Raw genomic sequence first — 14,607 nt, forward strand, 5'->3', positions numbered from 1 at the left:
GTTTCAGGTTTAGCTGCTAGTTATTTAAGAAACAGGCACGCACATACAAAAATCACACAACTTAGTTTGGTAGAGAAAATCTGATGGTGGGGGAGGTCAGACATACTCTGCGCTGCAGTGCTCAGATGGTTTTAGGATGGATTGCTTCTATATGGACTCTCTGGCATCAAGCCGCATACTTGCTTTTGCGAGGTGTTTCCTGTGGCAGACCTGCTATCCTTCTGCCTTCAACACCTCCTACCTTGGCCACATGAATCAGAAGAGGCTTCTTTTTAAGTTTCCTAACACTTTCTTCTCTGAAGTTTTCATCCCTGAAAACACAGCAGACTGCTAAACCTGAAAGCTTTTCTCTTAATGTGCAGGATCAACCTCACAGACTGTTCCCTCACCAGCACCAGCTGACCACCACAGGGCTGCAGGCACACACTTACTCGATCAGGCTCAGCCCCTTCCTGACAGGCAGGGCTCACATCACTACAGCAAAGCCAGCTGCTTGGGAGACACTGTTTGCCAGCGGCTGTTCCGCGGCACATGCTGAAGTGACCAGAGAACAGCACAAAGCTGTTTGCCCAAGCGTGGTGCAGCAGCCCCACCTTTCCCACTGCAGTGGAGTAGCTACTCATGCCAACAGGATGGGCCAGCCCCAGTTGCACCACGTCTGAATTCCCCAAGCGCAGGCTCCCTGGCTTCACAGCACTTCCTCCCCACTGCTTCCCACCACCTCTCCTCCTTGCTAGGAACTTGCCTGCACAAGTCAATGAGCCCCAGGCCCTGGGCTTGCCCTGTGCCATTCCTCTTCACCTCGGGTTCCCAGGGACAGAGACCCTCTTCCCCCAGCCACCCCGAGCTTCTCCTCTGTTCTCCTACCCGTGCATGACCTCACCTCTGCAGGCACTCCTCCCGCAGCTGGGTGCATTGCCACTCAAAGCCCTTCTGCCTCACTGGTCCCTTGAGCATCCCTCCCTTGCTAAGCTTCTCAGCCCAGATCTGCTCTCAGCTCCTCCTACTCAGATGACTCTTCCCTTCCCATCCCTCAAGTCAGTACCTGCTCTCTTTGTCTGCTGTTACACTGCTTTCCTATTAAAATCAAGCTCTCTGCCTCAGAAGTAACATCAACACACTGTAATGCCCGTCTCTGAATAATGAACTCCAGGTACTGCAGTAACAAGCCCCATGGAGATATCTGCAAAACACGTAATATAGCAGCTCAGTGAAAAGGAGCACTGTCTCCCAGAGCTGCAAATCTCATCAGGAGGCTCCAAGCTGCCCTTGAGGCTGCAGAGCAACTCCTCTCTCCTCTTTACTGCTGCTGCTAATCCCTGCTCCCACTTCCAGGTCATTAACTCTCTTCCCCACCCAGCTGCCTCTCCCAGTCTTTCTGGCCAGGAAGAGTAACTCTTTCTCATCCTCTCATTCAGTGCTGCCTGGGTCTCTGACTTTTTTTCTCCTCAAATAGCCATGCAGAAATTCTCTCCATTCATATCTTCATCACATTCCAGAGAGAATGAACTAAATCTTTTATTTCCCACTCCCTGCTGTTGTGTTTTCCTGCACTGATGCTGTCTTTTCCTGAGCAAACTGCCCCCACACACACACCCCCAAGCCAGGGGCTCAGCAAGCTCTGCTGGCTCTTCACATCAGGTAGCTTCACCCCAAAATGGGCATCTAAAAGAGCACTGCACTACCCCTGTACTAACGAGGGAACTCAAACACTTGCCTTCCCTTGTGGGAATGCATCTGCTTTTGAACATATCTGCCTTTCCAGATCAGCTCCACTAAAAACTCCTTTGCTGCAGAGAACAAAGCACTATGCTTAAGGGCTTCTGGACTGACTCCTACCCTCTTCATCTCCCTCCATGGAGATCCCCATAGGAGGTCCTCGTCCACTGCACTTGCTCATATCTGTCAAACCACAGCTGCTCTTCAACAAGCTTTACTCATTCTACCAGCCAGCCAATGTGCCTGCAAAACAAGTCACAACTTTCTGGAACCAGGATAAACTAGGGCTGAGTCCTCCCCTGCTCACTGGAGCACGGTGTGAGAGAGGAAAGTGCATACTGGAAAAGGGCTGTCCAAATGCTGCTCTCCCGCAGTGAGCCCATTAAGCATCTATTGATATATGAAGAAAAAAGAAAATTCTCCTTGGCACACACAACTTTCACCCTAGAAAGGGCAACTCCATGGGGGAATTTAAAGGGCACAAAATCCTCACACAACAGCAGCAGAGGCATCCAAGCTAGGCTCAGCCCACCAACCCCACCAGGCAATACCACTCCTGGTGTTTCACCAGTCAAACCACCTCCTGTTTCTGACACAAGGAAGGAGTTTCGCTCCCAGCACGCATTACCCAATTCCTCACAGTCCCCCAGTGTGAAAGTCAAAATACCTTTCTGTGCTTCCTGAAGAGCAGGAAAATCGCATTCAAACTGGTATACATTTCTTAGCAAGCAAAAAGCTCTCTTCCATTCTGCAGCAGAGCAGTCCGGAGACAGGAAAGCACCAAGAGAGAACAAACTTCACTGCAAACTCAACAGGGAAAGGGAGAAGAGACTGTGGCAGTGCACACTGCAGAGGTGTTTCTTTTCTGCTTTGCTCTCTGTTCCTATGATCAAAGGAGACCCAGCCTTCCATCTTAAAGAAGGGCTGGATTTTGTTTGGAGTATGAGGAAGTGGCTGGGTGTATTTTGTGGGAGGGAAGGTTAGACGCATCACTTCCAAGTTTCTTCTGCACCCAGGCACAACCAGACATCACATGCCGTTTCAGGACACAGAAGGAAACTTGTAGCCTGCCCTATTCTTCCTCTCTCACCGCACAGTTTGTAACCAGGAGAGCAGCACCTCAGCCCATTGCTGATGTGGATGGCGACATCAGAGATTTTCTGCTTTGATGGCTATCCATCACCCTCGCATTAAAAGACCCAGGCTTTCCTTCCTCTTACCAGAGCTGGGAACTCAGCAGACAGAGTGCCGAATAAAAAAAAGGTAAGCCTGATCCCATGATGCCAAGGCAGGAGTTCTCTCACTTTCTTGGAGTCGGCAGACAGCTCTCCCAGCAAGCTGTTTTCAGCTGCATACACAAAATAAAATGGACAGAGGCCAAGACCAGGATGGGATATAAAATGAGGATCTACAGAACTGCTACCTGCTCCAAGACAAACTCAGCTTCTGATTCCTTGCTGGCCACACTGCAGGTTAGGCAAGAGTATGGCTTGGACCCTGAAACCCAGTAGCTAACAGTAGGGATATTTTCTGAGGGTCTGCAACACAGATCTAGGCTTTGAAGGAGACTCTAAAATGACCTTATTTTGACTACAACCATCCCACTGAACTATACAGATTTCTTCTTACTCTTCACTAGCCTTACGTGTCTCTCATTCCCAGTCCTTCCAATCACAAGCGTGATGTGTTCCAGACAAGACGTGAACATACAGGCTTCTACGGACATAGAAGTAGCACAGCTTGTTTGCCAAATTGCCATATTAAGAAAACAACCCAGCACACACATATGCATGCTTCCTTGGACATGTGTACCACGCTCTTCTAAGCCAAGTCTCAAAATCCACAACCACACTGTTCCAAGTGCTGGACAAACTCAAGTCTACCAGAAAAGTTCCAATTTACTCAATTTTTTACTGATTCTAAGCACAGCTTATCATATTACCATGTTCTGCTGAGGCGATTCTAACACATCTAGCTGGGCAACATCAAGATTGAGAGTGAAAAAGGCTCTGCACTGCTGGGAGTACAGACTGTGACTTCTTGTGAGTAATTTTGTTTTCAGCGACAAGGCTGTTATACCAAAGGAGAACCATTTAATCTCTAGCAGTTTACCTCTATTCTTTCAGCTGTCCTATCCGATCCTTCCTAATCTCACTCCCGCAGAAAATGACTCAGAAGAACAAATTTCTTTTGCATTGCTTCTCACTACTCTCTCACTCTGACACAAAGTGACAACAGAGTTTATCAAGCTTTGCTCTTGACAGGAGTGAGGAAGCTGCTCCCGTCTGTAAGGCTTCCTCCTCCTTGATAACCGTCGCTCTTCCCTCTCTACAGCCAACCTCACCGCGCTCTGCCCACCTCTGCAAGCAGCGCTCGCCATCAGCTTCGAGCCAAATCTCTTCTTGCAGGGATGTAGGGTATGAGACTCACCCTGTCCTTCCACAGCCATCGTCATCCTTTGGGCCAACTTTCAAGGGGAACTAACTTCACCTTAACTTCAGTCTTTGCTACCACCTTCTCCCATTCCTTAAGACATTCCCGGTGCATACGTTACCTGACAGAGCGGCATGGAGCAGCTATAATGAAAGCTATTATTCCTCCTCAAAGATGAGTTGCACATGCACACTGCTGTATTCAAGATGAAAGCCTTACCTCTTCTGAATTCTCTGCCCCGCCATCCTTCCCACTACTGCTGCTGCCAGGCTTTGTGGTGCTTTTGGTAGACTTTGGAGACTCCTGTAACAATAAAAAACACATTCAGAGAAAATTTTACCTTGCGCCGAACATCAACATCTCTTTGCAGAGTTCAGCTGTGCGCTGCCACCTGCCCAGCCCACCTCCAGCCCTGCTTCGGGTGGCGACTCCCAGCCCCTTTCCCCTGGGAAGAGCACCCCCGAACTGCTCCCGTGGCAGCGGCGTGGCCCCGGCCGGGCACCTCCGGCTGCCAGAGCCCCGCGCCCACCGGACCCTGCCCCGGGGCACGGCCCCGCCACGGCCCCACCGGCGCTACGAGGTGCGGGGCGCCCACGGGCACGGGGCACGGCACGGCACGGCACGGCACGGCCGCACCGGGCGGCGGCAGAGGCGGGGCGCGGGCCCCCAGCCCGGCACCGTGCAGGGCGCGCACCGGGGCACCAGCCGCCTCGCAGCGGGACTGGGACGCGGGTGGGGCCATACCTCCCCGACCGGGGGCATGGCGGGGGGGGCTGGCCGTGCCCCGCCGCCCGGGCGACCTCCTGCTGCCCGCCGAGGGCGCGGGGCGGGGCAGGCCGCAGCCCCCGCTTCCCCCCGCCGGGCTTACGCGGGGACACCGGTACCGGCGGCCGCCGCTCACGCTGCCGCCCCCCCCGCCCCCTGCCCTGCCCTGCCCTGCCCTGCCGCCCGGTGCGCGCCACCGCCACCCTCCTGCACCAGCCGCCCCGCCCGCCCCGGGAGCGCGCCCCCGCCCCCTGCCGGCCGCAGCCCCGCGCGCGCCCCCGCCCGAGGGCCGCGCCGAGAGGGAAGGCCGCGGCGGGGAGGGAGGGCGGCGGGAACATGCGGCCGATCACCGGGCCGAAACACCGGGCAGAGCGGGGGCATCCCGGCACCGCCCGCCCGCCTGCCGCACCTTCTCCTTCTTCAGCTTGTAGGGCATGGTGAGCGCCGGGGCCCCAGCCGCTCCGCGCCCGCCGCCGCCGCCGCCTGCGCCCGGGCCCGGCCGCAGCGCCCCGCTCCCATTGGGCCAGCCGCGCCGGCCTGCCTAGCAACAGCCGGCGCCGCCGCCGCGCGGCGCTGACGCGGGGCAGCAGATTTTTCTCATTGGCCGAAGCGTGCACTAGCTCCTGGCACGCCCCCTGGAGGCGGGGCGGGGCTGCGGGCGAGCGGCTCTTCCGGGGCAGCGGCAGCGGCTCCGGCTCCGGCCCCGGGGCGTCGGGGTCCCCCGTAGGGCAGCGTGTCTAGGCGCGTGCGGGGGGGCCGGCTCCCCGCGGGAGCCCCGGCTGCGGCAGGCGCCCGGCCTTGGCGGAGGAGGCGCCGAGTAGCTGCCCGGGGCTCTGCTGCGTGCACATGCCTTCCGGAGGGGAGGGAGTAAATTGGGGGGGGGGGGGTGTCCTTCTTCTGCCGTGTACTGCGCAGCTCTGCTCAGCATCGCTGGCGGGGGGGAGACCCGAACAGCCTGAGCTGGCCCCAGGGCTGCACCCCACCTCTGTGCGGCAGGCGCTTGTTGGTGTGCTGAGGCACGGCTTTGGAGGGGGGCTGTTGATGGAAATAATGGGGTCCGTGGGTGGATGCAAGGGCAGGTGGAAGTGTGGGTGTGTGGAAGCACTGCCCCGGCAGGGCCCCCGCTAGGAATGGGGCTACTCCTGGACTGTGGGTCCCAGGACACTTCCCTGCTCACGTTGGGCAGCTCGGACAACTTGTTGGCAGGTGGCCTGCATCCTCAGGAGGAGGGCAGCTTCCAGGAGCCTGCAGGCATTGCCTTCAAGCTGATGTTCAGCGTGGGGAAAGCATCCAGTGGTCAGCAAGCTGCCCTCGAGTTCATGGACCTGAACTGAGCAGGACCTGCTGGCAAATGGCCACCTCCTTAGGGCCTGTGATGTCTCTAGAGGGTCTAAGGTCAGTCCAAAACGTTTGCCAGCATGCTTAGGAGTGGCTGCTGGCCTGTTGCAAGCAGCACAAGAGCTCCTGTTCATTTTAGTCAAGCCAGCAAAAAGGGTTGCTGACTTGGAGCAGGTGAAGCACACATCACATTGTGGTGTGTGCAGTGGGCTTGTTACTGGGAAACCTGTGCTGAGCCCTCAGCCCTGCGCAGCCACTCTGACAGGGTGTGCTCTCAGATGGGATGTGGTGCATCAATGGGGACAAAGGGGGGCACCGGGCTGTGTCACAGGTCCTTCAGCAGGAGCGTGCTCTTTTCAAAGTCATCAGGTGAACAATCCTTACGTGGGACGTGAGGGGTGGGGTGGGGAATTTCCCTGAGGCTATTATAAAAGGTCAGTCCAACAGCTTATTGTCAGCATGCTGATCATCATTGGCTTGACAGCCATTGGCTCCCCAGGAGCAAAGTGAGGCTCTCTGTTGCTGTTGTCTCTCTCCTGTGTCATGCACGAGTGACCCAAACCAGAGCACCGGCATAACCATCTGGGTGCTTGTGAGCAGGGCAGTGCACCAGTGTGAGCAGGTAGAAGCTGCTTGCTTGAAGAGTTTGTGCCTATCACCATTCCCTCTCCTAAACTGTCACATTGAGTTCTGGACTGGCTTTCTTTGCAGTTCCTCTGGTTGACTACTCCTGGAGGAGCTCAGCTTCACCAAGATGCTGTTTGGCCCCTGAATTCGTCCCAGTGCCATGGTGGTGTCTGGGCCTAGTTTTCCTGTACCTGCCAGCACAGGAATTGCATCCAGCTGCCCAGCAGCTGCCTTTTCCAGCAGGAACCCTGTGTGCCCAGTGCAAGCACACAAGCAAGTGAGATCTGCCCTGTACCAGTCTCAATTTCCAGCCCAGTCTTGATTGTGAAGGGTGTGCTTGCCCAGAGCAAGGGGTGCTGCAAAGAGCAAAGCTGTAGTTTTCCAAGCTTGCCGAAGAGCCCCGAAAGCGGTTTCACCAGAAAGCTCTTTCCTGCTACCTGCGCCCAGGACACCTCAGGGTCCAGCCCCTGAAGTAAACCCCGAGTGAGCTCTGCACCCCCCTGGCTGCGGCTGCTGGCAGCGCTCCCCCCGTACCCAAAGCTGGGGATGCCCTCCCAGCTGCCACCTCCACGGCAGCAGGTGCATGACAAGTGGAAGGACTATGATGGCTCCAGGGCGTGGGGTCCTCAGCCCAGGGTGGGCAGTGAGAGGGCTTGACTGTTGTCCCCTCTCACTCCCTGGGCAGCACAAATTTGGGACCTCAGCTCTTCTGCTGCTGCTTCAAGGAATCTTCTAAGCCAGCTCAGATATTTGACCTTCCAGCTGGGAGGCTGGGTCTTTGCTGTGGCTATTGGTGGTTCTGGGGGGCTCGGAGGGCTTTCTCGGAAACGACTGGCCAGCTACTGCTGCAAAGCTGCAGGAGAGCAGGGAGCCGGTCTGTGCCCCAAAGCCATCCTGGCTGCCCTCCTTGTCACTCCACCTCTGTGGGTCATCGCTGGGTGGGTGGCTGGCTGCTACCAGCCCTTGCCAGGCCTTGGCATGAGCTGCACCAGGAGCTGAGCCCTGAGCAGGAGCGGAGGGAACAGCCAGAGTGTGAAGGGTGCTGAGGGTCAGGAGGGGCACGGAGGTCTGGGGGCGTCTGGTTTTAGCTGGAGTCCCCCCAGCCTTGCTTGACGTCCCTTAAGCCGTGCTGCCCACAAGCACGGTAGAGGCGCTCCCCGACCCGAGACCGTCCTGGTGCTGGGGAAGGTGGGCTCCCAGCTGCGGCCGCTGCTGGCTCACGGTGCCTCCTGGGAGCTGCGTGAGGCTGCAGCTCCCCCGCTATGGCACAAGGTGGCCATCAAGGTCATCTGCAAAGGGAAGGCTCTGGAGGAGGACCTCAGGAAGCTCCTGGCTCATCAGATGCAGGCAGGGCAAGCAGAGGCCAGCCGACGCGGGGGGTGGGGGCATGGGGGCTGAGCATCATTAGATGCTGCGGGGCAAGGGGGGGCATCGGAGGGCTAAGGGGGGTAGGGGGAGCACCCTTTGGGGAGCTTCACGGGCAGCAGTGCTACTGGGAGGCTCAACGAGGTAGGGGCGTTGGAGGGGTTGAAGGGGCAAGGAGTGGCTGGGGGAGTCCGTGGGGTAAGGGAGGCACCGGGGGGGAGACGGTCAGGGATTCAGAGGGGCAGGGAGCTATTTGCTGTGGGAGGTCCAGGGGGATGGCAGCCGTGGTGGGCGCTTTGTGGGGAGCTGCCACGGGCTAGGGTAGCATTGATAGGCAAAAGGAGGGGGGGTGCAGGAGGTGCAAGGCAAAGGGGGGCCGGAGGGGGGCAGGCCTGTCCCAGTCAAGCCCCGGCTACCTACAGGTCCTGAAGGGCGTGTGCCAAAGCATCCCATCACGCTGTACCAAGGCATGGAGACGAGGATGGGCTTCTACCCCCTCATAGAGCTGGTCCCCTCGGGAAGCGTCCCGGAGCGGGTGCAGAGCCTGGGGCCCTGCTCCCAAGGCCAGGCAGGGCTCTGGTTCTCCCAGCTGCTCCCCACTCTGGCCTACCTGCGCAGCAAGGGCCATCATACACCGGTGGGTGAGCATGGGGGCCAGGGGGCAGCTCGGGGGTCACTGGAGCGGTATTAGGGGGCATTGAGTGCAGGAGGGTAGGAGAGCAGATGAGGTTCAGGGGAATGGAGGGAAGCTTTGGGGGATGCACCTAGGAAGCATTAAGGAGGAGCTAGGGCCATGAGAGGGCATGGGGAGCTTTGAGGGCCATGGGGAGAGTGCTGGGGGGAAGGTAGGGGCAGCTGGGGGTCGTCAGGGGAGAGCTGGTGGGGGCAGTGGAGGAGGTAGGGGGCACTGAGGAATGTTGGGGGCAGCTGGGCCACCAGGGGCCAGGGATGCTGCAGTGGGAGTGGGCAGTGGTTTCCCAGACAATGGGCTTCCCCCAGGCCCCACCCTGACCTCCGTGGCCTCCCAGGACATGATCCTGCACCTGCTGTGCCCAGCCTACCAGTGCCTCTCTGCTCTGGACCCACTGGGTTTCTTAGTTCCTGCCCCTGGGGCACCTGCCCTCAGGCACCTAGGCTGACACTCGGCACCCATGTGCAGTTTTGGCGCTCTCTCGACTTCAGGGGGCCGCTAATAAAAGCCTTGAATGTTGTTTTGTCTCCCTTTTCCCTGGTGGAGCTCCCATCATGGACAGACGCTGCAAGGGACCTCCCTCAACCCATGGTGGCATCACCCCCGAGCCCACAAAGCAGCCTCCCCATCTGAGGACATGTCTCCGTACAAGCCTCTCTGTGACCACAGGAGCTGCCAGACCCCAGCAACCTGGAGGTTCCCACCATGAGCAGAGCCACCCCCAGCCTCCCAGGACCATTTCTCCAGTTCATTTGCCATCTTTGTGGCCCTCTGCAGCACTTGCTCCAGTTTGTCTGTCTCTCTTTTACTAGGTGGCCCAGAACTGGTCATGGTGCTCTGGTGGTGGCCTCACCAGGGCTGAGGAGAGGGTAAGGACCACCTCCCTCCAGCCACTGGCAGCACTCCCCCTAACACAGCCCAGGAGGCTTTTGGCCTTTGTTGCCCCAAGGGTGCACTGCTGCTTTATGCCCAGCTTGGTGTTCACCAGACTTCCAGGGCTTTCTCTGCCAAGTTGCTTTGCAGCTGGTCAGTCAGAGTCCAGCATATACTGTATCTCGTTGCTTCAGCATTATCTCCCCTTCATAAAGCCATGCTGATCTACTACTGATGGCCACCTTGTCTTCCATGTGTTTGGAAATGGTTTACAGGATTACTTGCTCCATAGCCTTCCCAGGAACAAGGTGAGGCTGGCCAGCCTGTAGTTCCCTCATGCTCTTATTTGCTGCCCTTGAAGACCACAGTGACACTTGCTTTCTGCCAGTCCCCAGGAACGTCTCCCCATCACCATGGCCGTAATTGCACAGGTGATGGAAAGTGGCCTCGGAAGGACTTCAAGCCAGCTTCTTCAGCACTCTGGGGGCATCCCATCTGCTCCCAGGAACTTGTGTCTGTCCTGTTTGTTTAAATGTTCCTCAAACCAGTTCTCCCTTTCCAAGGGGAACTCTTCCTCACACCAGGCACTCCCTTCTAGCCTCAGGGGCCTGTGCTTCCTGAAGGCAGAAAAGGCCAGAAAGTTTTGAGCCCATGGCTGGCTGGTTGTCATACCTCCAGCATGTACTGCTACCTGAGGTTTACCTTCCCCATGTGCAGGACTTTGCATATCCCTTTGTTGATCTTCATGAGGGTCATTGCTCCAGCCTGGTCAGTCACCTCTGAACAGCAGCCCAACCTTCTGGTGTATCAGCTGCTCCTCCTGGTTTTTGATCATTTGCATATTCACTGAGGGTGCACTCTGATCCATCATCCAGGTCATTAATGAAGAGGAGAAAGAGTACTGGCCCCTGGAGCAGGTTGCCCAGAGAAGCTGTGGATGCCCCATCACTGGAAGTGTTTGAAGTCAGTTTGGACATGGCTTAGAATGACTGGATCGAGTGAAAGATGTCCCTGCCCATGGAAAAGAGGTTGGACTAGATGATCTTTAACGTCCTTCCCAACCCAAACCACTCTATGAGTCTATGATTCTGCACAGACTCTTGAATTCCTGGAGATCTGCAGCATCTGGAGGAAGTTCATGGGAAAACTGAGGTGAGAAAAAAGGGTTTAAATGACATCCCTGCACCTCATGACCATTTGTCACTGGCATGCAATATGGTCAGCATGGAGAAAACTGGAGAGATGCCTTTTGGACACTTTCAGACACACTGGTGAAGAACCACCTAGGCAGGCAGGTGAGTAGCAATGCTTCTCAGATGCTTTACTTGGTAATTGACAACTCTGTAACCTAAAAACTCATTTCAACACGGGCCTTTCAGAAACTGGCTTAGCTACAGCCAAGGATGGATCAGTGGTGGAGTGGTGGAAGCACTGTAGCTTTGCTGTAGAGTCTCGCATAGCAGACTGGAGCACTGGCACACGCTGAAGCTGTTCAGCTCTGCTGGCTTTGGTCAGCTCTGTGTCTACTGTCAACTAGGAAAACTAGCAGGTAGCAGGCAGGGGGTTGTGCTGACTTGGGAACATCAGCAAGCAACACTTCTCTGAGTCGTTAGGAGCATTGTGTGACAGACCTTTCCAAAGCTGGCTCTACCCTTAGTCACCTGGATTTTCCTGCCTTTGGGAAGTCAGCATGGAAGGATGGCAACACAGTCCCCTCCATCTGGACTCTCCATAATTTCCTCTGTGTGGCCCAGCTTGTGGACAGCTGGGTAAGCAGAATGAAGAAGCCCATGCTGGAAAGACAGCAGCTGGAGGAGTGCTCAACCCACTGGAGCCCTGTGCTGCCCATCGAGCACAAAACATATGCCACCAATTTGAGCTATAGAATCTGTGCCATGGCTGGTAGCCAGGGAGAGCTTGCAGCATCAGGTTTCCCTCCTCAGGTCAGAGAGGACCAGTTTGAGGAACAGAAAGCTGTGAGCAGCTGTCCTCCTAGCAGGCCTCTCTGCACTTCCAGAGGTACTGCTGCCTTCCTCAGCAGGGCACAGTTTTCTTCTGCTCTACCCTGAGTCACCTCTCCTTGACTTTTTCCCCCCTTTCAAGCACCTCCTCAAAGGATATTGCATTGAATATCCTTGTGCTCTGCAGAGACTTATCGCACAGTGTTTTCCTAACCAGTACTTTCTCCTGGCCTTTTGGGGCTCCTTCAGTGTCTCCTGCTCTGGATTCTGTCCTTTGGGGAGATTTGGCTGAGCTCATCCACAGCTAAACACAGCTCTCATCCCTTCTCTTGATAATGTTACTTACAACCTGTGCTCACTAGCTGTCCTGTGCTTTCCAGCTACCTTCCTTGTCTCCCAGCCAGGCAGGTGAGTTCAGGTGCAGCTGCCTCTGGAGAATACAGGGTGGGGAGGAGACTGCCATTGCTGCAGTCCAGTGGGCTGTGTCCTTGCCCCATGGCCTGTCTCCAGACCTCTTCCAGATGATTCCAGACATACAGAAACCCTATGGAACATGTTCTTGTCCACAGGGATAGTTTCTACTACTGCTCTACCATAATCTTTGTTCATGCCTTGAGCTAAGAAATCTGAAATTCTTTCCCAACCTTTGACCAGATTTTCCTGTTTTTCCTGTACATGCTGTCTTTGTAGAACCACACTGAGTTACTGGCTCCTAAGAAATCCTGTGGTAGCGCATTCCCTAAGCTGTTTTGCATTGTGCAGATGAAGTATTTGGTGACCACAGATGGCAGAATTTCACCCTGGTTTGCCTATAACACCAGCAGAAGTATAGTTTGTAGTGGAGCCTTGCCTCAGTAAACTTGTATCAAGTCCACCAGAATTCAACCAGGCATTTAGGGTTAATCTGGAATTCAGAAAGGATATTGTACATTGATTTCTGTGAGCAGGCAAATTTCTGAGGCAGCAGTCATCTCTTTCAATAGGTAGGAAGGACAAGTACTGATCCCAAACGGGAGAACCTCTTCTATATTCTATAAATAATGTAGAATAGCGGAACAGAGGACATTACACTAAAAAACCCATAATGTGATTTCTGAATCTTAAAAATCTGATATGATGGGAAAGACCAAACAAGCACGTGTTTATACTCGTACATAGCTAAGGAAGAAAATTTTTTAGAAATGCTGAGAATACCTTAAGGTTGCCACAAGAAAATACTTGCTTGTCTTCTTTCTAGCACAGAGGAAAAGCCAGCTGTTATTAAGACCCATGCCACAAAGACAGACTTTCAAGTAATTTCCTTAGTAGTCCTTCTCAGTAATAAACTTCACCTGGAGACATCTCAGAGGATTTATGATGCTCAAGTCCATTCTCCTTGTTTCAAAGCCAGTTGGGCAACTTGCAATTCTCTCCTCTCAGGACTGCACTGTCACTCCCAAGCAGCCTGGCCCCATACAGCCTTTACAAAGCCTGCTTTTGGAGTGACCACCACTCATGTTGTCACCAGACAAAGCTCCTAACACATGGCTAACAGTCCCCAGTTGCAGCATTCAGTCTTCCCAGTGAGATGGAACCGAAACAAAATCAGAGGGACAAGAACACTCTCCTTTGGTGTTCAAAGCATACAAAAGAACAACCAGTCTTTCCAAAAGCCTGGATGAAAATTTTAGCAATTATGATCTGGTTGAGCAAAATCTCTCAAAGGTCTCAAGTGTTAGGAGAAGCTTCCAGAAACACGACAAAGCACATATCAGCACATTACACAGTACTTTCTGCTAGCTATCCATAACTACTGAGTTAGTTGAAGCCTGTATTTTAACAATTGCTTCTCGTTTTTGGTCCACTGCCTTGTCTTTGCTCCTGGGATTAATGTGTGTATTTCTTCTGACTCTCCATGTTCCATCAAGTATAGGAACAGTCAGCAGCAAGTCGGAAGAAATGGATGTAAGACACTTGAGGTCACTTGCCCAAAGAGCCACTTTCTAGAAGCTGCTTCTTTACGGGAACACACAAGGTACCCCCATAGATAATACAGCAGCAGCAGTGGCAATGCGAGACAGAGCACATGAGCATGGCTGTTTTCTGCAGTGCTGCCCTGCTCCCCAATGGCACGAACAGAACAGTCACCCGCTATTGCTGATACTGGAGGGGATGTTTTATTTGTTCTTTATTCACCACCACTTGTTTCCAGCACAGAATCCCGATACTGCTAGGGAAGCTCTGTAGCAGGTTAGCCTTGCCTATGTGTGTCTGCAGAGATCAGCAGATGAGGATTTGCTTTCCAAAGTGGTATTGTATCCTCCCCAGAAGGGTACAGAGTAAATGGGAGGGGGGCAATCACATCAGAATCTTTGGTATGGCTGCCTTCTGCTTCAGAGGAAGTTTTGGAAAACAAAATGGTGGAAGGTGATGACCTCTGACCACTTGGGGACCAAGGCTGTGACCATTTGTGTCATCCACTGTTATTCCTGTCTCTACTGTTGAGTCTAACAGTCAGGTCTACTGCTGGTTTTGCCTCTCAGCATCCTTGTATCAGCTATGCTGTTTCTCCACGCTCAGGCACATGCTGTGGCTTGTGGCCTCTAGCCCTGCGCAGGGTTTCACAGCCCCTCCAGGCCCATGCAGGCCAGGTGATGTTCTTTCATTTGCAGCCACCCTGCTTTCCCGTGTCCCACTGGCTTTTCACGAAGAAGCAGCTTAATGATGCCAGGCTTAACCCCCACTGCCCCTTGGGCAGCACCTCAGCAAGCCAGGTGTCCATTCCAGGTACAAGGGGTTTCCAGTCACCCGCAGGCGCACCAGCACAGCACCTCACCCCTCACCACAGGGCTTCAT

At 54.8% G+C, this 14,607-nt stretch overlaps 2 protein-coding genes across 4 annotated transcripts in view; one reads left to right on the forward strand and one right to left on the reverse strand.

Moving 5' to 3' along the window:
- The window catches only part of PPP2R5D (protein phosphatase 2 regulatory subunit B'delta), a 30,947-nt gene extending 25,484 nt beyond the window's left edge, over positions 1-5,463 (reverse strand). Inside the window, exons 1-2 of one of the 2 annotated variants that reach the window (XM_056357776.1) lie at positions 5,327-5,463; positions 4,372-4,455 (exon numbers count right to left, since the gene is read on the reverse strand). In XM_056357776.1, the coding sequence (XP_056213751.1) occupies positions 4,372-4,455; positions 5,327-5,353 (111 nt within the window). In that variant the 5' untranslated portion in view covers positions 5,354-5,463. Of the gene's footprint in view, positions 1-4,371; positions 4,456-4,896; positions 5,067-5,326 lie in introns of those variants that run through there. The other variant, XM_056357778.1, reaches the window with a different exon arrangement.
- Positions 5,464-10,684: 5,221 nt separating this feature from the next.
- The window catches only part of ABHD12 (abhydrolase domain containing 12, lysophospholipase), a 47,180-nt gene continuing 43,257 nt past the window's right edge, over positions 10,685-14,607 (forward strand). The window contains exons 1-2 of one of the 2 annotated variants that reach the window (XM_056356767.1): positions 10,989-11,106; positions 13,680-13,786. In XM_056356767.1, the coding sequence (XP_056212742.1) occupies positions 11,020-11,106; positions 13,680-13,786 (194 nt within the window). In that variant the 5' untranslated portion in view covers positions 10,989-11,019. Of the gene's footprint in view, positions 10,964-10,988; positions 11,107-13,679; positions 13,787-14,607 lie in introns of those variants that run through there. The other variant, XM_056356769.1, reaches the window with a different exon arrangement.

This window comes from Falco biarmicus, chromosome 12 (genome assembly GCF_023638135.1).
Source record: "Falco biarmicus isolate bFalBia1 chromosome 12, bFalBia1.pri, whole genome shotgun sequence".
Classification (NCBI taxonomy): domain Eukaryota; kingdom Metazoa; phylum Chordata; class Aves; order Falconiformes; family Falconidae; genus Falco; species Falco biarmicus.